Raw genomic sequence first — 21,528 nt, forward strand, 5'->3', positions numbered from 1 at the left:
GCTCCCCACCTGGGAGTGAGCCGGTGTGTACCGAGCTCCCCGCTTAAGGGGTTAACATCAAACTTCTGTCTGATTACATTTTCAACAAACTTTCATTATCACTTTGAAGTCATTCATATACTTTCAAAGTGTTAAATAGTACTAGTAAATTACAAAGCAATACTAAACTTCATGAAAAAGTAACTTTATATTTTCTCTTTTCAAGTGATAATTCTAAAAAGACTTTAGAAATTTCCAGTGCTAATGCTAGAAAGACTTAGAAAATGAAAACGTTTACAGTGTCACCAACATTTTTAAGAAACATGATATCCAGATATCCTTTCGGACCAATAATAGGAATGTGGAAATAATACATAACTCCAACACAACAAACAAAAATAGCACCTTCTTGAGGTCAGGCATATACCGGTTTAGTTGCAATGACTGCAATTCCTCGTACATAGGGCAGACCGGAAGAAACTTCAAAATTAGGTACATGGAACACGTCAATGCTATTAAATACAAGAGGTTTTCGGCAATAGGCCAACATATGCATGACGTGAAACATATTTTACCACTATAGACCAAGACTTAGAGATTCTCAGAACCTTAGGAAAAGGCCCTCTCCTAGATGTCGCCAAAAATTGCTTCATACGCCTCTATCAGTTTTTCAACCCCAATTTAAACCTAAATGAAATTTCTGAGAAATCCAAGGTTCTTTACGACGGTTCTTAAAGGTATTAAGTTTTCAAGAAAGCGTTCGATCTTCCACGCATCACATAACACCCTCCCTTGCCATATGTCCCCACTGCATTGCCCTCCAGACCTGCCCCCAACACCTCCCCCATAGGTGGTTCCTCTCCAAGCCCCCCCCCTCCCTTCCCTTCCTCCCCTCTCCTATCTACCTCTACTCTACCCCCACAAACCAGCTCCAGTTGTTAAGTCCTCTCCATAGAGTAAGCTTCTTGGCACGCTGCAGTAAGGTGAGTCTCACACTATAACTCTCTATACCTTTGCTTTATATATGACTCGCCCTTTACAGAACACCATGTTAATATCAGCTCCCCTTTTTCTCTAGGGTTTCACGTTCCGCTTGAACTCAGGAACCTCGGTCCTACATATCATCCTAGGACCTACATGTGCATTGAAAACCACCTTTCGACGTACATAGTACAATTTTAAGATAAGAAGATTATGCCACCAACAGCGCTCAGATTATTTCTCAGTGACGCATTTCACTATGAATAAGACACTTATCAAGATTCTAACGCGTTCAGTAAGCTTTATCATACCAACGACCAGCTTTACAGAAAGTGCCTCAACTTATGTACCAAGACAACATAAGAGTACTACGCCGCCAACGCGTAGCAATCCTCATATATTTTATATAAACTATTTTAAATGTGTGTAGTTATACAAATTTTACCTAGTGTGTGTATATTGCTGCTATATGTGAATTTATTCTCTTGCTTCATTTTACGAAAGGCTGATGATGACATTGAAAACATGTCAAAACCGGTACCTTCATAATAAAAAATAAAAAAAAGCTGTAGTATAACTTATGTGCAACAGTTTTGTACATATTGAAAAGGTAAGATTTCCTTACAATAAAATTACTGAAGATGGCTCAAACGAGCCGAAACATGTTTGAATTTGTTTACTCCGTCTAATGACGGAATATTTATTGTATTGAATAGGAGGATACTCTCATTTTTCACCTTTGTAAAGTTAAAATTACTTGTATGAATCAATTACATATCAGAGAATCTAACAGAATTCAAAGTGCCTGCAAAATATTGCCTTCAAACAAGTAAGAAAACTGTGAAGAACGATGTGGCTTTTAAGTGCATATTCGTTGTGCATGGTGACAAAAACAGTTGTGTTTTTATCATGCAATTAACAGTTTTCATATTCGTTCACTAACATTAAAGTGACCTAGGTGCGTGTTAACTTGCCAGTTTGTTTTCTCTCTGCCCCCCAGCACAACTGGAACTCCACTCCGCTATGCATCATGCAAGATTTTGAATCAAGATTTTGACATGTTCCAGTTTGAAATGGCAGCTATTTTTGGTACATAGCTATTTGATGTGCCTTTGCTGGCGGGACCTAGTGTTTACAGTGCACTATGTCTTCTGGTATGGGATAGAGCAATTTTGTTACTTGCATTGATCTGTCTCAGCTTTATCCTTGGCTTTGACAAAATGAAAGTGACTGAGGTATGAGTGATGCTAGTAATGCCATTCCTTCTGCAGCCAGTCCCTGCTATGAATGGTGTGAAAATATTGCTCATAGGGTCAGTTGGTGCATGCATTTCAGTGGGCTTGGCAGACTAATGTGTAATAGCAACTTCTGGCTCGGTGAGGAAACCAACGGGAAACTACCTCACTCCTCATTTCCCCAGTACGCCTCTTCAGTGATGCCTAGGCCATCTACGACAGCTGATGACGGAACTGTTGAGGATCCAACCAGCCTTCGGGCTGAGGACTAAACATACAAACACATCCACTCAGCGAAATTGCATCACCAGTTTTGAAATAACCTTATCGATAGTTCCCTTGTAAGGATAACAAGATGGCAAGCATAACTGGCAGTCATACAAATTTTAGTGAAAAATGGAACGGTATGTATAGGTAGGTACTTTAAGGCAGTAAGAGGTTCTTAGTAGGACATTCCAGGAATCATTAGTGAACATAAGGAATGTGTATGCAAGGATCTACAGAAGGCAGAAGATTCTTGGTAACAAGGATAATGTCCAAACAGATATAACAAAATAAATGTAGGCCCATTTACAATGACCCGCAATGAATATGTACAGTACAACTATCCTTTTTAATGTACTGATTTAAAAACTAAAGTACTGCACACAATGGCCCATTGTATTTGCACAAAGTACTTATGAACAATCATCATCTAATGTATGTGTGGAACAGTACTCCTCAAAATACAATTTACACATACAAAAAATCACAATGAAAGTGGTACAGTCCATAAGTCTACTATCTGCAAGGAACAAGTGTGTCTGATTAGTATCTTGTGTGGTGACTACTATTTTTTCTCATCACCTTATTCCTGCCTACCATCAAAGAACTAACTTTTAACAATACGAGGGTTCACTTTTATACCATTACTTTTGAAGGGAATTGTTAAGAACATTATTATTAGATATAGGAAGGTGGCAGGCATTTTCCTTTAACGAAGTCCACAAATTTGCAATCATTAAGATGTCTGGGTACTATGGAGAGGGGCATCAAGTACATGAATGCAATAAATTGTAGAGTAGCTACTATCTGCGTCTGACGAGAATTCGCGGCAGCTTATAGGTGCGGCACGAGTAACATACTACACTGTAAGCTACAAACATTTGTTGTGTAAGCTCTCTGAAACAGATGCATGTTCATAATTAAACTGTTCATTATGCAGTACTTAAAGTAAATGGGTAACTAACGCATAAATGCACTACCACCTTGAAACTTCACAACAGCACCTTAGTCCGCAAGTCATCGGAGATGGAACTGATGTTTATTATCAGGCCATGGGACTTAGGCGCACGCGCAGCAACCATACTTACCACTTGCACCCTTTACTCCCACATACAAGCGACTTCTTGGCAGACGACCATAGCACATATGCACCTTACAAGTTTTTATGTTTCAGATCATTATCTTTATAAAATGAGAAACAGTCCGTTACACCTAACTTCCCTGCGTTTGGCTTCGGCTTCCGTCACACAATGTCCAAATACATATCGTTTCCCATAGTACCATCAATGAAATGCAGTTTCTCGATGCCATAGGCTTCCATACCCCCCCCTCCGACAATCAAGGACCCACCACAGTGTTGAACTGTTGGTTTAAGATTCTTTCATAGAAGTTCCGTATTTGGTTTATGCCAGACATTGAGCTTCCGATCTAATACAAAAGCATTAAGTTCACTTTCATCCACAAATATTACCATTAAACAAATCAAAGATTTTACCTGCATATTCAATGGCAAAATGAAATGTTTGTTCTTCATGCTGATGAACAGTTTGTTCCTCACTTTTTGATCAAGAGAGCCTTCTATACAATGTATTCACCGGTTTCTGGGCAGGCATTTTCCTGCACGGTGGTTTCTGTTTCCTTGGAGTGATTCGGTACAATTAACCCGAGATTTCTCTTTGAAGTCAAATCCATCATTCATCTAAGTTAGTGCAGTGAATATTTTCCTGGCACAATCTGGGATTTAAAACACTTCCTTATAGCTCCTTCTGTGTACCAGTGGTAAAGCATCAGCCTACGGACCCCAAGTACAAACTACCCTTTTTAATGTATTGATTTAAAAACTGAAGCATTGCACACAATGGCCCATTGTATTTGCACAAAGCATTTATGAACAATTATCACCTAATGTATGTGTGGAACAGTAGGCTACTCCTCAAAATATGGTAGAAATTATCCTTACATACATACTTCTGATATCTGTAAATCCTCACATACACACTTCTCTTCATCGTTAATCATCCCTGAAATGTCTTTCCTGGAACCTGGTTCTATCTTAAAATACCTATATACATAACCTTCCATAATTTGCTAAAATTCATTTGAGTGCCAATCATACTCGCCATCATGTTATCCTTAGCTGACTTCTTTGCTAAATACAATTTCCTGGCCATGTTCCTTCAGTCTCAACTTGATTCCACCACCATTCCTAAATCTTATTTCTTTCCAACATGCACATCTTTCATAATTTCTTTATTTATCACTTATAATATTGTGAGTCTTTACCATTCCTTACCACCTTTAAGGGTACCTACATGCCTGTTTTCACACTCCTTAACGATTGCCTTAAACCCATGCCAATGGGGTGTTTACATTTTCCAGTCATCATAATTACTTTATAAAAACTCCCTCATCCTGCCTCTCAACGATATGCTACTGCCTAATAATCCTACTTTTACAACCTTCCTTCCTAGTGCACTTATTTTTAACTATCATAAAAACAGCTTGGTGATCACGTATACCATCTATCACTTCAGTTACTATATAGAGCTCATCTGGTTTTATCAGACCATGTCTAGAATATTCTTCCCTCTAGTTGGTTCCATCACTGATTCGGCTGTCCTTCCCAGACCAACTATTTGCCACTTGTTGAAAAGCAGAATGACTGCGATTCGCTATCTTGCCGATGTTGAAAATGCCCTGTTGGTGATGGAAAATTATGATTTTTCTAAACGCTTCTGATGAACGATCTTGTTCACATTCCACGACAGGTTACTTGGATAAAATATGAATCGCCCTGTACGGAACGAAGGTTTTGAACAAGTGAGCAAACGGGTACACAGTAATCAAAACACGAACTAAGTATATACGTGGTATACCACTTTCAGTGTGACGTTCATTTTACAGAGATTTTCCTATTTTCTGTGGGTATGTAAGGAGTAGGACTTGTTCATTTGGTTTTTGAAGGAAGTGTAGGTGGTAAGAACGGTAGGGGTAGACCAAGGTATGAAAATGACAAGCAGATTAGAGCAGATGTAGGATGCAATAGTTACGTAGAAATGAAAAGGTTAGCACAGGATAGGGTGGCATGGAGTGATGCATCAAACCAGTCTATGGACTGATGATTCAAACAACAACATGTAAGGAGTATTGACGTGGATATCGATAAACCCTCAACGCCGGATGAATGAAATAAATTAGGTCACCAACAACTGGGATTTAGAGGGGTCTTTCCTAGCAAATATAACCTAACCTGTACGAAATGTACCACTTTCACTGAGAGGTGGTGATGGTGATTATTGTTTTAAGAGGAAGTACAACTAGGCAACCATCCTTTTTATCAGAGGGAAAAGTGGAAGGGATCCCACACTTCGAAAAATGAAGATATCGGTCAAAGAAAGACAAGGGCCACGAAGGACGCGTAAACAAAAGACTCTCTAGCCCTCCCAAACCTAATAGCGTCGGGGTCGGAAAAGAACAAGAGTTGGCCAAGAGCGGTCGAATAGGATGGATGAAAGTGAGGAGTCTGGCACAAATATGTGGAAGCAATGCCAGGACTCAGCTAAGGGCCCCAACCCACGCTCCAAAGTTCAGAGCTCATGAGGCCCTTTCACTGAGAGCCACTGTATGTAAACCTTAGGAAACATCCAAGAACATCCATGGTCAATTTCCACTTAACAGCCAAATTAATTTCTAATGAAATAAATGCATTCCTGAAACATATCATCTTCAGCAACATCAGTTTTCTCCGAAGATCTCTAACATAGGAGACGTATAGTGTAACTTCAAAATCTATATTAGATCAACGCATCTTACATGAAACACGAGGGACAGAAAATACAGCGAGCAGAGGTAGTATAAGAACATGTTTTGTTATCATTTTCTCAGCAGTCTCAGCACCAACGAGCACACACAGCAGACAGCCACTGAGTTGTTGATGTTGATGTTATTCTTCTTCTCCATCTACTCCTTGCTGAAGGTTATGGGCTCCTATATTTCGCCTAGTCACAAGTCTTATGTAAACGTATTCGGCGTCTTCTTCTTATTCTACCTCTTCCACTTCTGATCTGTTTTTGGCGTTGCCTACGCTATAATACAAGGCCCTGAAATGCATTCGTGCCAACTTCATTGTAGTTGGTCTTGACCAACGAGCTAGAATAACATAGAGAGGCGGAAGCGCTGTCTGGGTGATGCTAATAGAACGAAAGTCCGCCATGTTTCCTGTTGTCGCACAAGCAAGGGGGCATGGCCTTTAAATGACGAAAAGTGTAGAAAATACGCATTTTAGAATCACTGGGGGAGAATTGAAGACCGTTGCCGATAGCTTGAAGCATTAAAGCGAATACCGCCACTTCATCATATTGCGGCACGAGGCCAACATCATGATCAGTTGATTGTAGGGTAGTTCGAAATCATCGCACAGTGACATACGAATAGGCCTCGAAATCGGAACAAGAGCGTTACCCTGCTTGGCTGTTGTGGTTAAGCGTAAATTAGAATAAAAACGATGGACATAAATATTTATGAGAGGAAGCCTTAAAATCATAGGGACCTACAATAGGTTACAACCTCATTCTGTTCATATTTTAAAAATTATTGCATCCTCATGAGTACTGTGTTCCTTTCTTAATCTGTTTACCCTCCCGGGTTGGTTTTTCCCACGGACTCAGCGACGGATCCCACCTCTGCCACCTCAAGGACAGTGTTCTGGAGCGTGAGACATTGGGTCGGGGGATACAAATGTGAGGGTGGGCTGCACCTGCTATACTGAACAGGGGCCTTTGGGGGGGGAAGAAGGAAGCGGCCGTGACCTTAAGTTAGGTACCATCTCGGCATTTGCCTGGATGAGAAGTGGGAAACCACGGAAAATCACTTCGAGGATGGCTGAGGTGGGAGTCGAACCCACTTCTACTCAGTTGACCTCCCCAGGCTGATAGAATCCCGTTCCAGCCCTCGTGTCTCTTTTCAAATTTCGTGGCGGAGGCGGGAATCGAACCCGGGCATCCAGGGGTGGCAGCTGCTCACGCTAACCAGTACACCACAGAGGCGGCCCATGAATACTTTACCACAATAATCGTTTAGTGTAATTATTTATTATAATATAGGGGGATATCATGTTTCTCCCGTTACCATATCAAACTGGGATTAATTTACTAGCTGAAAGGTAAGCTTGAAAGTTGTCCATTATGAAGTGTGGCATAGTTTTAAAAACCAAGGCAACAGACATCTACAATAAAGGCTGTATACATTTCAAAAATAGCAGTAAAATACTGTATTTACCATACTTAGTGTACGTTTGAACGAAATAAGTGGTTTTTTTTGTGGTTACGTTTTCTTAGTTGTAGGCGCTCCATTTCCTTTATTTGTAAATGTGAAAGAAAATTAAATAGGGCTGGAAATGTACAGAGCATAAGCAACTGAATTGAGTGAGATACCATTTATCTCTTTTCGCCCTCACAACGCATTGTTCCGTTAATTCCTTGTTCTTTAAACGAAATCTGAAACAAAATTCGACAAATAATTACCGTGGCTATCCGTTCTTTCGCTAAGTAAACAATAAAATGGATTTAATTACAAACAGAAATTACAGAAAGGAATCTCGGCTATAATTCAGTAATACTTACTTAAAGTACGATATATCCTTGGTTTTATTACTGCGATTAGAACAACCATACGCTGAGCTTACGGCTGGCATTCTTGAAAGCGAGAATCTATGTTTTCACTTCTTAAAACTTAGGGAATTAAATTGGCATACACGATCTCCCTGTCACCTCAACATATGCTCTCGCGCCAATTCGCTTTGTTTTTACAACCGTTAACATGGCTGCCCCTTATCAACTTGCTTCAAGCAGGGAGCGCTGGTGACAGGCTTACAGCCCATCTATGTTATTCTAGCTCGTTGGTCTTGACTCGTGGAAACGGGTTGCTTCCTAGTTCACCATTCAGCCGCTAGGATCGCGGTCTTGCTCCCATGCATTCGCATGGCCGTATATGTCAATAAGTAAAGTATATCCTAAATAAAAAGAACTTAACGTTTTTGCAGGTATTGACAGTACTTTATTTATAAAGTGGTGCTGCATTGGCTTGGATATGTCATTGAAGTTTCAAAACTTTCCTTCTGAGGGGCTTCTTATCAAGTTTCAAAACTTTCTCTCTTCTACTTGAGTGGCTCAAAGCAATGTTGTCTAATAGAGGTCTCAAAAATTTTCATAGCAATAAAAGAGGTGGTTTGTCGCTTTTACACTTTCCACACTTAATTTCACTGTTGAACATGTCTTTCGAAAAAATAAACGTACGCCTTTCAGTAACTCTCTTCGGGACAAGTACTGCGTAGAGGAAGTGACAAATTCCGTCGTTCACTGCAGAAGTGCCACAGACGATGATTTTCGGTATCTGATGGCTCCTCGATCTTGAAAACGAATAAGACACTATGTTGGACTTTGAGTAGCTGGAGAAGAGATATGTTCTAAACAGCCTTTACAGTCTGTTTTTTCTTTTGCCACACGAACCATAATGTCATTGTATTCCGCTTGGCGTCTTAGGTAGCTGAAGAAGAGCTCGATGTCATTGCTCGTTAGGTTTCTCGTCAATGCATAATGCAAATGTATATTTACGAGGTATTTTACGCGGGCCACAGTGGACTGGGTAGTCAAGATCTATGCCTGACACATTTCTCTCATGATTCCTTTTTTCTTTCTCTGAATGCATTTTTTCTTAATATATGACAGGAAATCATCAATTAACCAACTGAGGAGTTCATCTTCCGTACTGAAAGATGCTTTTTTTGCTAGTGACTTTACATCGCACCGACACAGATAGGTATTATGGCGACGATGGGATAGGAAAGGCCTAGGAGTTGGAAGGAAGCGGCCGTGGCCTTAATTAAGGTACAGCCTGGTGTCAAAATGGGAAAACATTGAAAACCATCTTCAGGGCTGCCGACAGTGGGATTCAAACCCACTATCTCCCGGATGCAAGCTCACAGCCGCGCGCCCCTAACCGTACGACCAACTCGCTCGGTTAAAAGATGATCGTTTGTTCTCGTTCCTGAATATGTCCCATGTGAGGTGTTGCAGACGTTATGCGCACTGAACAATCGAATAAAATGCTCCATAAAACAAATGGATTATTTTAAACTGTATTTTATGCTCTCGGGACAAAACCACCTCCATACTTTTCAAACCAGAGATTGTTTCAGGGGAAAATACAATATTTTTAACTCTTGCTACATTCATTTTCGTGAAATTTGTTGGGGAAATTATTTTCCTCGTTGGTTTCCTAATTTAAGATTTCTGAGTTTGAAGATGCCTCTCAAATGGTTGCCGGTCACGGTAGCATAGTTTAAAAAAGTCCAGTGACAAATTTTCGGATCGCCCGATTCTTATGACGTAACTCGGATCAAAACATAGGAACAGAGGCCTACTTCGATCAGCTTGAAGTCGTATCTCATGCGTAATACTTCCTCTGTATAATGTTTCGAACATTGAACATTCACTGGAAACTTGTGAAACGAAATTCCACTACATTTAATTTCTCGTGAATAAACCATGACTGGAACTGCGAATGGTTAACATCAGACAAATACATAATACATTCACAACCAACTCAGTTAATGAACACGTTTAAAGGCGCGAGCCTGGTAGACAGGGGGCAAGAAAGCTATCCTGGCGGCCCGGTATTGAACTTCAGTGTAACCACTTCCATAGCGTTTTTCGGGCTCTATTTCCAGGCCTTGTATCATAACGTAGGAAACGGTTTTTGGGCTAAGCTTTTGCTCACCGCAGTCTCGATCCTCTTATACTGCCTGCTCTACGCCACTAGGAACACAGGAAGGCGCGACTACCAATATTTCTCCAAGTCGCCATAAGAGTGCAGCAGTAGAAGCACAATTTTCGCTGCCAGTGTGGGTGTAGCACTGTGTTATTGGTGCATGAATGTGTGTGAAAACCTGAGTTATTTCGTACAATTAGTATACGTGTCTGGTCACTTCCGTTCGTACAAGAGATATTTTGTATAGAACTGTGAAATGAATGAATGGTGTTATGCTTATAGATATTTCAAAAATGATTTTAAGGTGTTGGTACTTGTTTCTTTCCGTTCGTGCAAAGGTATATTTTTCGTAGAAATAAAACTTCAGATTCTCTCCCCAAAATATTCAACTGTTCTGTACCATTTTGCCAATCTCGGCAAGGTGGTTCGCAGCCAGAAAAGATACGACTCCATGAAATACCGTCTAGAAGGGAATTAAGAGAAAAGCGGCTGTCGGCTTTATCTAGGCAAGGGCCTAATAAAGGAAGTAATTGGATATCCTCAGATTAGTCTCGCATCTGCGCCTTTACACCTTACTTCAGAAGGTGATGGAGCCTCCGCGGCTCAGGCGGAAGCGCGCTGGCCTCTCACCACTGGGTTCTGTGGTTCAAATCCCGGTCACTCCATGTGAGATTTGTCCTGGACAAAGCGGAGGCGGGACAGGTTTTTCTTCGGATTCTCCGGTTTTCCCTGTCATATTTCATTCCAGCAACATTCTCGAATATAGCTTCCTTTCATCTGTCATTCATTAATCATTGCCCCGAAGGAGTGTGACAGGCTTCGGCAGCCGGCACAATTCCTATCCTCGCTGCTAGATGGGGCTTCATTAATTCCATTCCTGACCCGGTCGAATGACTGGAAACAGGCTGCGAATTTTTTCCAGAAGGTGATTAAAGCCGTGGAGGATAGTGGATTCCTTGTGATAAGAATTGTGACGGACAATCACAAAATAAACGTCTTCATGTTTAGACATTTTGGACAACCTCAGACATCCAGACGATAATATTCCAATCGAACTATAAACAGGAAATCAAATCCTAATTTGCGGGTAATAGGTCCGTGTTGTTGAAGAGAGGATGGAGTGTGACATTTGTGTCAGCAACATCTCACTGCCTAGAACTTCGACACTGACAAAATGGAACTGATTATGCATGAGGACAGAGGAGGAGTTCGATACCCAAAACTTTGTTTTGTTGCTCTGGTGAAGCATCTGCAGGAATTCGTTTAAGTTGCTGTGCCCTATTGTTGAAGACCTTCAAACCTACGAGCGTAATACGAGGACTTGCGACGTCTTCCCTCTCAGAATACCGGGCGAGTTGGCCGTGCTATTAGCGCGCGCAGCTGTGAGCTTGCATCCGCGAGATAGTTAGTTCGATCCCCACTGTCGGCAGCCCTGAAGATGGTTTTCCATTTTCATACCAGGCAAATGCTGGGGCTGTACCTTAATTGAGGCCACGGCCGCTTCCTTCCCATTCCTAGGCTTTTCCAATCCCATCGTCGCCATAAGACCTATCTGTGTCGGTGCGACGTAAAACAAATAGCAAAAAAACTTTCAGAATGTGTTTTGTTACAGTGTGAAGTCAAAGAACATCAGCAAACTGTCAGTGATATTATCCTATCCAAGTTCGTAAGACCTATATTATTTGATATTGCGTTGGCAAGAACACAAAAACTACGGTGCCACTCCAAGCCTTCGTCCAGGAAAATCTTTAAATTGTGCATGAAGAGGCCATACAGGTAATATTGCCGATATTTAATGTTACTGATGTAATTTACGAGCTTCAGTGAACCATACTGCATAGTGTTTCGTATGCTGTTGTCATTAAAATAAGTTTAGAACATTGTGCGCCTATGTCTGCCATCTAGCGGAGAAATTTTGTCGCAGCGTAGTCACAAAAAGGCTCGCATAGAGCAGGCAGTATAGGAGGATCGAGACGGCGGTGTTACCCAGTAACCACCTTCGAGCATACAAATAGACAGAGAGGGCGCCGCCAGCAGAACACGGCGCCAAGATACAAATCAGCTGATGCTGGGCACCTATTAGTGATGAGCGATACCATGATTTGTGAGTCATACCGTGATTTGATATCGTGATTTTCTGATATCAGTGATTTTTAGTCGTGACATGATCACAATCACCGCATCGTCCATGCTGCTTGTTATTTGTAGCTTGTGATCAAGGGAATGCGTGATCACAATAACCAGTCGTCCGTGCTGCTCCTTATTTTTAGCTTGTGATCAAGAGAATGCCTTGTTAATGCAACCTGCGACAACAGTATTTTTCTCTTCACTTTGCCCCATGTATGGGCAACAAATTTAATGCGACATGCCCTACATATGGGCAACAAATTTAATGCTACCTTTGGTGGCCTTGTAGTCCTAATTCTTACCAAGTCCACGTTGGACTGATAAAAATATAGGTATCACCATCGCGCTGTATTTCCTTTCAATTCACCTCATGTTGTGGTACTAATTTAATATGATGTTGCCCACGCAATATCTCCACTTACATGTTGCTAATTAACTATCCGAAATCGTGGATGGATATACCAATCAAGCGCGGTGGTTGCATGTCAATATAAAGTCAATATCTCAGGGTAAACACATCTATACATATTCAACAATACTATTTACTTTCTCAAGTTCCGTTGAAGAGGGTGTATAGTTTAATGTGTTACTCATTTACTCCGAAATCCTACCGTAGAATTAATATAAGCCTTTAAATATCATGACTCCGAAATATCAGCCTAAATATATCCTTACAACTAATCTTCCTATCTCTACCTTTGAAAATAAACGCTAGAATAATCTTAAAACTAATTTATTAGCATGCCAATATTATAACTAACAAAATAATGACCATCTTTGGTAATAGAGGAAAGTAAACTCGAATATCACATATTATCTTTCTTGACAACTCAAATTAACGAATTAACATAATTAAAATTGGGCAGGTATCTTTAATTCATTTGGGCAATTATTATTTTTGCTGTGTGACCACATTTCATCATTTTATTTCATCATGGGGACAATTAGGATTTACTCTTTATTAAAGGAGGGAGTGGTCTTTCTTTCCTTTAGGTCTATTTGCAATATTCTTTGGGATTGGTTTGGGAATTGCGTATTGACTTGTTTATGGCATGAGATAAGTAACTCTTTCCAATTATGGCTTCAAAATGCCATTTTAAGTATCTAAAAGAAATTAATCCTAACCATAAATATTAATTCCAACATCCTTATATATTAAAAATGTGTGCCAAAATAAAATTAAATATCTTCATTTACGAGTGCCATCTCCATGTTCTTCAACCGTCATAACCTGTCAGAATCGTACCGATCAATTAATTATTATGTGTATTTTCAATTAAAATTACTCCTTCTACTGCCTACTAATTTTACCATTTTCAGGTTAACGCGTGCTCCAATGCTGTATATTCACAATGTGAGACAAATATATTACTAGGCGACTATATCTCTTTTCCATATGCACTTCAAATACATGTAAATTACGATCAACCTATCTCCATATATCATTTAAGTTCGACCAATTGACCATTTAACCTCACTGCTACACTTAATATTCACGTATCTAGGCCTTAATTCCACTGCTTGCCTCATTTTCAATCGCAACATAACTGTAGCTAAGCATAAATTCGCACCTATTTCCTTCAATCATTTACTTACACAATACCTATTCAACATCTCAAATCTCCAACAACATATTATCATTTCTGCTTTTAATTACTGGGATTCCTCCGCATACAATCAATATCTCTATTCAGCTTCTTCATAATGTCTACCACGTCGCAGTAAAACATTTTTTTACCTTAATATCTTTTCATAACATCGCAAGCTGCTACTATTTATTCCAACACATCGTAAATATGGACGATATCGGCCTCGTTATTCAAACTGGTCATTGGGTAGCCTAGGTTTATTATTATTATACACTGCACTTTCATATCTTAGCCTTGCTAGTTTAATATACGACGTTCTCGTAAGCATATAGGTTCAAAAACATCATAATTCTCTTCCCGATACTGCTCACATTAACCTCATATCAAACTTATGAGCACGGCAGTATATTACTGCACAAAAATAATACGTATCTGTGGTTATTTTCTCCGGCATATGCCTTAGAATTCACACAATGGCACAGACAGGTCATATATTTGGCACTACAGCATTCCTAGAATTATACTACACTAAATGAAATACTTTATAGTTAAATTTCTTAAAATGTTACTTATCTCATGCCATCCTAGGTCTGACGTTGCTTTCTTCTTCCTCCTCACGGCATCTCGGAACGTCTAGCCTTGCACTGGATTACGTCATGCTGGATCTCTAGGTCTTCAGGCTTGAGCTTACGATGATCTGGTTAGCCTTCCTCCATCGCTTTAGGCTAGCTCCATTTCGTGTCCAATTTCCATGCAACGAAAAGATATTAAATTGACAGAATACATCTTAATTTTCAGTATATAGAGCTCTTCTAAGGACTTTGTCTAACTGTATTTATATTTCTTTTCCTCTAAAGATACTGCTCAGATTCAATTTTATTTTCATAAACTGGTTCTTCCTTGGTTTTCTATGTTGTCTGAATAATGTTCTTTAAATCTTATAAATGGGCTATACGTATAATTTGATGAAAATTTGGCCGTTTTTTAAGTCAGTGTAGGCCTTATTTACGAATGCCGTATTCCAACACCTCTTCTTCCGTACAGTATTTGAAATGTATTATGCATGTTTCCCTGCCGTTTTTACGTATTTTCCAGTCGTTTGTTTCTGAATTCTTTCTTCGTATGGCTCCTATTATGGTTATATTGATTATGTCAGCTAATCTTCTGGTCAGGTAATAGCAATTCACAGTTCGTTTTACGACGAAAAATCTTCTTGCCAAAGTAGATAATAATAGACCGTTTTTCAATTTTTTTTTTACGTATAATGGTTCATTTCTCATAGAGTTTCCTTTCCATTTCGCCAGGCACTGCCTCCTAATTGCGGTCAACTTGTCACAAAAAGTTATTCCGTGCATTCTTAACGCTTGAAGCTGATCTGCGCCATTTTTCTTCCGATCTATCTTCATGTCAACTGACGTCAAAATGTAACGTAATGGTACATTATTGTGACTAGGCTTTCTCTGTGTAAACATTTATGAGAAAATCAGCCACCTAAGGTTTTGTATTTAATAAACAGCCTACAATTTGAATGCCGGTCTCCATGGTGTAGAGGTAGCATGCCTGTTTCTCACTCGGAGGCCCCAGGTTCGATTCCCGGTCAGGTCAGGGATTTTTCTCCCGACCTGAGGGCTGGTTCGAGGTCCACTCTGCCTGCGTGATTAGATTTGAGGAACTATCTGACGGTGAGATGGCGGCCCCGGTCTCTAAAGCCCAGAATAACGGGGCCGAAAGGATGCGTCGTGCTGATCACATGGCCCCTCGAAATCTGCAGGCCTTTGGGCTGAGCAGCGGTCGCTAGGCAGGCCACAGCCATTTCAAGGGCGTTAAGTGCCGGTGGGGTGGCTACAATTTGGTTGCCTTACAGACACAATCGTTGCCAATTTACTTCTAGGCGTACAAACATAATCAGTTTTTCATTATACATTTGTTTTTTGTGGACATGGTGAAGTTCAACCACTATGTTAAGGAAAAAATAGGATGAATATTGGTAACAGTCGTGTTTTATACCGTAATCGATTATTTGTTATGTGCTAGGAAATGAAATTCTAAGCATTTATCTGGCACAACTGATAAATATAATAATGAATAACTATTCTCAGCCACTTAAATGTAAGGGTAGGGATACCACTGCACCTTTCCCTAAATACCAGTTCCTACCGACAGTAATTTAGAAAGATGTGAGGTCTGGAAAGGCGTTGACCCAGTGGCGTGAGGCCAATTGGGAAGCTACAGTGAACAGTGGTCACAAATGCAAGGCAATACAGTTGAGGGATTTGGCGTGCTGACCACACGCCTATCCAATATCTCGAAGCCAAGAGCTGAGCAGCAGCTTTTATTGAAAGCCAAGGCTTTTCGAGGCCTGGAGTGTTCTTGTTCTTAATTAATAGTGGTTTAAATGAAATAAGTCAAAAATACAAATTTTATTTATTAGCTATTCCTCATCTTAGTCTGTAACTTTCATCACATTATTGTTTTAGATTTCACAAGAGAAAAAATGCCACCTTCAGCAGCATACAGATAGTGCCAGTCACAAAGCAAAATCAGCCATGAAAAGTAACATTAGACAGACTCTGCTCACACAAAGCATACCTCCCACAACCCATAGAGGTTTCCGTACTGATATGTGTAGAGCCCTCGTTGCTGTAAATATCCCTTGGAATGCTGTGCATACTCCAACAGCACATACCTTCAACATCTACATTAAATAAAAACTAGTTAGATATTTGCTAGAAAGAGGTACCGTAATTTTGTCAGTCAGGGAGGATATTTGGGGGTCTTGCATATGGTTGTATGTGGACAAAACCACCAACTCTGTGGGCAGGTACATTGTTAATCTTATAGTAGGAAAACTGGAACCCAATTGGCATCTACTGATCACCTTCTTTGCTGTAAGCAGCTTGAGAAAGTAGAACAAAGCATTGTGTACATCATCAACAAGGGGTTCCAATTGTTGTAAACTGGGAGTGTTGATGATTATAAAGTCCTTCTTCTTGTCTCCGATGCTGCTTCCTACATGAATCATCAGCCATTGGGCTTCCTCAATGGAAGCTGCATTTTATTATATGGAATATCTGTGATAGACAATGTGCCTTTAACAACTCTGCATGTGTATCGTATGGGCAAAGAGTTGCTAAAGGATTATTCCAGTGTTCAGAGAGACATTCCATATATTCAGGCAAATTTTTCATTTCTTCCATTCATCATCACAAAAATGAAAAAAGTAAACAGTCTCAAACAGCTATTTTTAGTACAGGTAATCGAGGAAACTGAGAATAATATACAAAGTACTAGAGGTAAACTAGGGGATGAAATAAAAGACAGGTGGTCTAGTAAACTGCAGAAGAGTCCAGGTAATTCAGTGCAGAAAAGGATACATCAGGTAATGGATGGGGGAAAAGTAGACCTACCTAGTGAAATTGAACTGAAAAAATGTAGGTAAATTATGCTAAGCCCCTCCAACATCTGTGAGTGTGGAGCGCTCTTTGTCTGCTCTCAAAATTATTTCAACAGACAAAAGACACAGCCTGATTGTGGAAAATTTGGAGAAGATTATTGTCATGTACTGTAAAGCAAACTACGAATGAAAAGTGCTGTAGGAATGTTCCTCACAAATAAATACACATACCGGCACTCTGAATTTACAGTGTTGTAATTGTGTTCAGTAATTTTAGTACAGTACTGAAGAAGATATTTTGTACACCTAATCCATAGCTATTTGTGATAAACGTCTGTTTAATTGTGTCTTAATTTTGCAGTTATTTCTGTTAAGAACAGGTAGCCTATACCACATTACTTAAAGTAAAAGATTACGTTACAGTTTAACTGTAGATCTACTTTTTTATATTTTAAAGTCTATTTTCTGCCTATTTTTAAAGCTTATTTGAGTGCCTATTTATCTTTTTAAATTCTATTTACTTGTTTAAAAAGCCGATTTTAGGTGCCTAAAACATTTTAGAGCCTAAACTCTTACGTCTGTATCATCGGATACATACAGATTGTTGACTACTGCTTTCTGGCAAAGCAACTGAGGGATGTTTGCATTTCAAATGTTTCTTCAGATTTGAAGTGCTTGTTTTATAAGACAATTTATGTTTGCACATATTACATAATGCGGAGTTTTCATCCACTTTCTTAAAGAATTGCCATAGATTCTTCCTCTTTCTAGAAAACGCCATTTCTGTCAACTTGCCTCCTAATACTCAGTACAAGTGACAATATGAGGGGTAAGAAAGGGAAATACGTCTTGGGCCTTCCAAAATACAGGAGAAATACATGTTTGTTACTATTCTAGGCGAGTCCCGTGTACCACGATGCAATTTGAACGCGCGCTAAAAAGTAATACCACACTGAAAGTCAACTTGACAATTTCCTAAAACTAATATTGCAAGCGATGTCGAGGATTACCAGGGTTTCAGTTGTTATTATATTCGGGAGGAATTTGCTCATTTTCCATAAATACCTTATACACTGACGATATGTTGACGTCCTTAAAAATGAAATCTACAAATGTCCATACGGTTGGTGATCATGGCGATGCTCCTTCCTTGAACGCATCGCTTCCCGTGAGTACCATTGCGGCAGCACATGTCGTGATATCACGACTGATCACAGCATCGATCACAGTCACAGCAACATTCCCTAGTTCGGTATACGGGGTAAAGAGGGCACACGGTAATCACTTCAAGTGAAATCTTGAAATCACGGCTGATCACTGTTATAGCGTAGAAAGTAAGAGCCGTTACTCGCGATTTGTTGATATCAGTGAAAAAATCACAGTTCGTAAAATATCGCCTACCACTAGCACCTATCGTAAATTGTGCGGGCCATCCGCGTAAGCGGGGAGATTTAAAAGATTCATTGTTGACAAACCAGGCTTTTTCTATGCTATTTTAATGTGTTACAAACATAAAAAACACGTAGTTTTGTTGATGTGATAAGTGAAGTACACCAGTCGGAAAGAATATAGCAAAAATGGTCATATCTTGCTCTGCTTACAAATTGCAGTCTAATGTTTGAAAAGGGGAGTAAGATATCTTTTCACAGGTAAGGATTAAAATCTATAACTGAAAAGACAGTCTTGATTTCATACAGTATCTAAACTGCCAGAGAAAAGGAGTATAAGTCAGAAAATTACTTGTACTCTTCTCCCTTAGATAGATATTATCATGTTTACTTGTACCGTTGGGACCAAATGAAATATTAGGCCTAGGTATATACATATAGTTTAGTTCTGATTTATAACTTCATCTTGGACTTATCTTACTTTGAACTTTCTTGACATACTCATTTTCCTGATGCCTAAATTTATTTCTGGACCTCACAACACAGCCGTAAGTCGCGCACCATCACTACGCGGCTGAGCCGGATGTCCGAAGATAGAAAGTTCGAAAACCGGTGCTGACTCGCCATCTTTAGATTAGTGGTTCTCCACGGGTTTTCCAATGCCCTTTCCGGGAAAATGCCGGGATGGTACCTTATTTAAAGCCCCCTTCACCTACCTGAATCATAGCCCTCAAAAACTAGTTACACACATTAGGTTATCAGACAAATTCAACAAACATCTAAGTATAAGAGGATGATGGCCAATATGTCCCAAGCCACTCAAATGAACTAACAACAACATCATTTATTTAATGTAAGATATAAATGTTTGGGGAGGGCGGATAACAATGGGTGTGTGTGCGCGCTTATACATATCTGATACTGGCTGATAACCTAGATGTTAGGTTGTTCTATGTGCGTAATGTTTATTTCGAAATGTGTTAATCAAACGTGACAATTTCTGTCAGGCTATTTTTAAAATTAATGATTGGTCTAATCAGTATATTCGTCTTATGGATTTTGGGTGGTCAGTAATCTAAGGTACATATTGACCGTCTGTGTACATTCTTGTTCATGTATAAAAAAGGGATTTTTTCAGAGATGTTTCGGGTATTTTGGTGATGGGATCATTTTTTATTATTAGATCCCAGATTTCCTTGTAAAAGCATGTTTTAAATAAGCTGGTTACACTTCTCGCCGTGAACGCGAATGTATATTTTTCAATTTCATCATTTATACTGTCGGGATACGTTTCCATAAACTTACTAAATACATTTTATGCAATAGTCTTACTTCCACATTTCAGAGGTTTCGCTCTCTTTTGCTTTTCATCACATGGAACATCTCCGTGCATGGAACTGTGTAAGGTCGTGTACGCGTACGTGACCTCCTTGCAACTGCTACAGCTAGCAGATAAATAGGGGATTTCCGCGAATGGATGTCGGTTTTTTAATATATTGACTAGAAGCTTAGAACAAAGCTTTTGCTTCAAACTTTCAGAAACAGCTCGTACAATCGTATTTTTAAATTTAAAAATGGACTGTCTCCTGAAAGTGTGAAGTTCTTCTTATTCCTCTTCTTCTTCTTTTCTTCATGGGGCCTCTAAATATCAGTTCCTAATTAGCGTCGACCTCTAATATATTTTGCTACCATGTTTTTCCTTCATTCCCACAGAGATATACCTGCTCCCTTCACAAAGCTGCAGGTTGTTCTTATTGGCTCTTCTTAGATTTTTCTCTCTCTTCACCTGGTAGTCCTAGAGTGGAGAGTCTGATTCTACCTAGCGCCTCACATTCGAAAAGAATGTATTCAGCTGATTCCTCTGCTTTATTGCATTTCTTACATATATTGTCGCTTATTACTGCAATTCTATCTAGGCGTTTTCCCAGATGGCAGTGTCCTGTTAACAGTCCTACTACATATCTTATATTTTCTTTGCTGAGTTTCAACAGTTCTTTAGTATGTTTCTTGTTTGGTCCTTTTATCAGTTCCTTTGCAAGCCTGCACCCGGCCTAGTAAGAAAAGAATAACGGCCGAGAGGATTCGTCGTGATGACCACACGACACCTCGTAATCCGCAGGCCTTCGAGATGAGCAGCGGTCGCTTGGTAGACCAAAGCCCTTCAAGGGCTGTTGTGCCATGGGGTTTGGTTTGGTTTGCAAGTCTGCATCCTGGAGTATTTTTTCAGTTCTCAAATTGTTTCTTTTTTACCCATTTTCCTATATAGTGTCGGGCTTGTCCATAAGAGATCCCGCATACAGGTTCTGGGCCTACAAAATGTGTTTCTGCCCTTTTTCCGGCCAGTTTATCTGCCTTTCCATTTCCTTCTATACCTGCATACCCTGGTACCCATATTATTCTGACAATGCTGTACGTTGAGAGCTTCAGAAGTAAATGGCAATACCAGACAATTTTGGATATTATCCGGACTGCTTCTAATGCCTTAAATGGCCGCTTGGCTGTCCGTAAAAGTGAAAATGTTCTTATTCCTATAGTTCATTTTCAGACTTTCTTCAAGATATGTTGTGATAGCTATCACTTCTGCTTGAAAGATGTACGGTAGTGTATTTGCCCAGGCTCATCTGGGTTGATCTCTCAGGTCTTCCCGTGAAGTTGTCCTAGAAGGACTGACTACTTATGATAAGCAAATAATACTTTCGAATGAAAACATTCGATTGTTCAGTCGATAGTTCGAAGGTCCTACCGCCCAACTAGTCGATAATGCCCATCTCTAACTCGAACACTGCGTCTGCCATATTTTAAGC

General features: G+C 39.8%; 1 protein-coding gene across 2 annotated transcripts in view; it reads right to left on the reverse strand.

Annotated features, from left to right (window-relative positions):
• Tace (ADAM 17-like protease Tace) overlaps positions 1–6,400 on the reverse strand; it is a 230,982-nt gene extending 224,582 nt beyond the window's left edge. For both annotated transcript variants that reach the window (XM_067136788.2, XM_067136787.2), the window contains exon 1: positions 6,273–6,400. In XM_067136788.2, coding sequence (XP_066992889.2) covers positions 6,273–6,336 — 64 coding nt within the window. In that variant the 5' untranslated portion in view covers positions 6,337–6,400. The remainder of the gene's footprint in view (positions 1–6,272) is intronic.
• Between the last annotated feature and the right edge of the window lie 15,128 nt (positions 6,401–21,528).

This window comes from Anabrus simplex, chromosome 1 (genome assembly GCF_040414725.1).
Source record: "Anabrus simplex isolate iqAnaSimp1 chromosome 1, ASM4041472v1, whole genome shotgun sequence".
Lineage (NCBI taxonomy): Eukaryota > Metazoa > Arthropoda > Insecta > Orthoptera > Tettigoniidae > Anabrus > Anabrus simplex.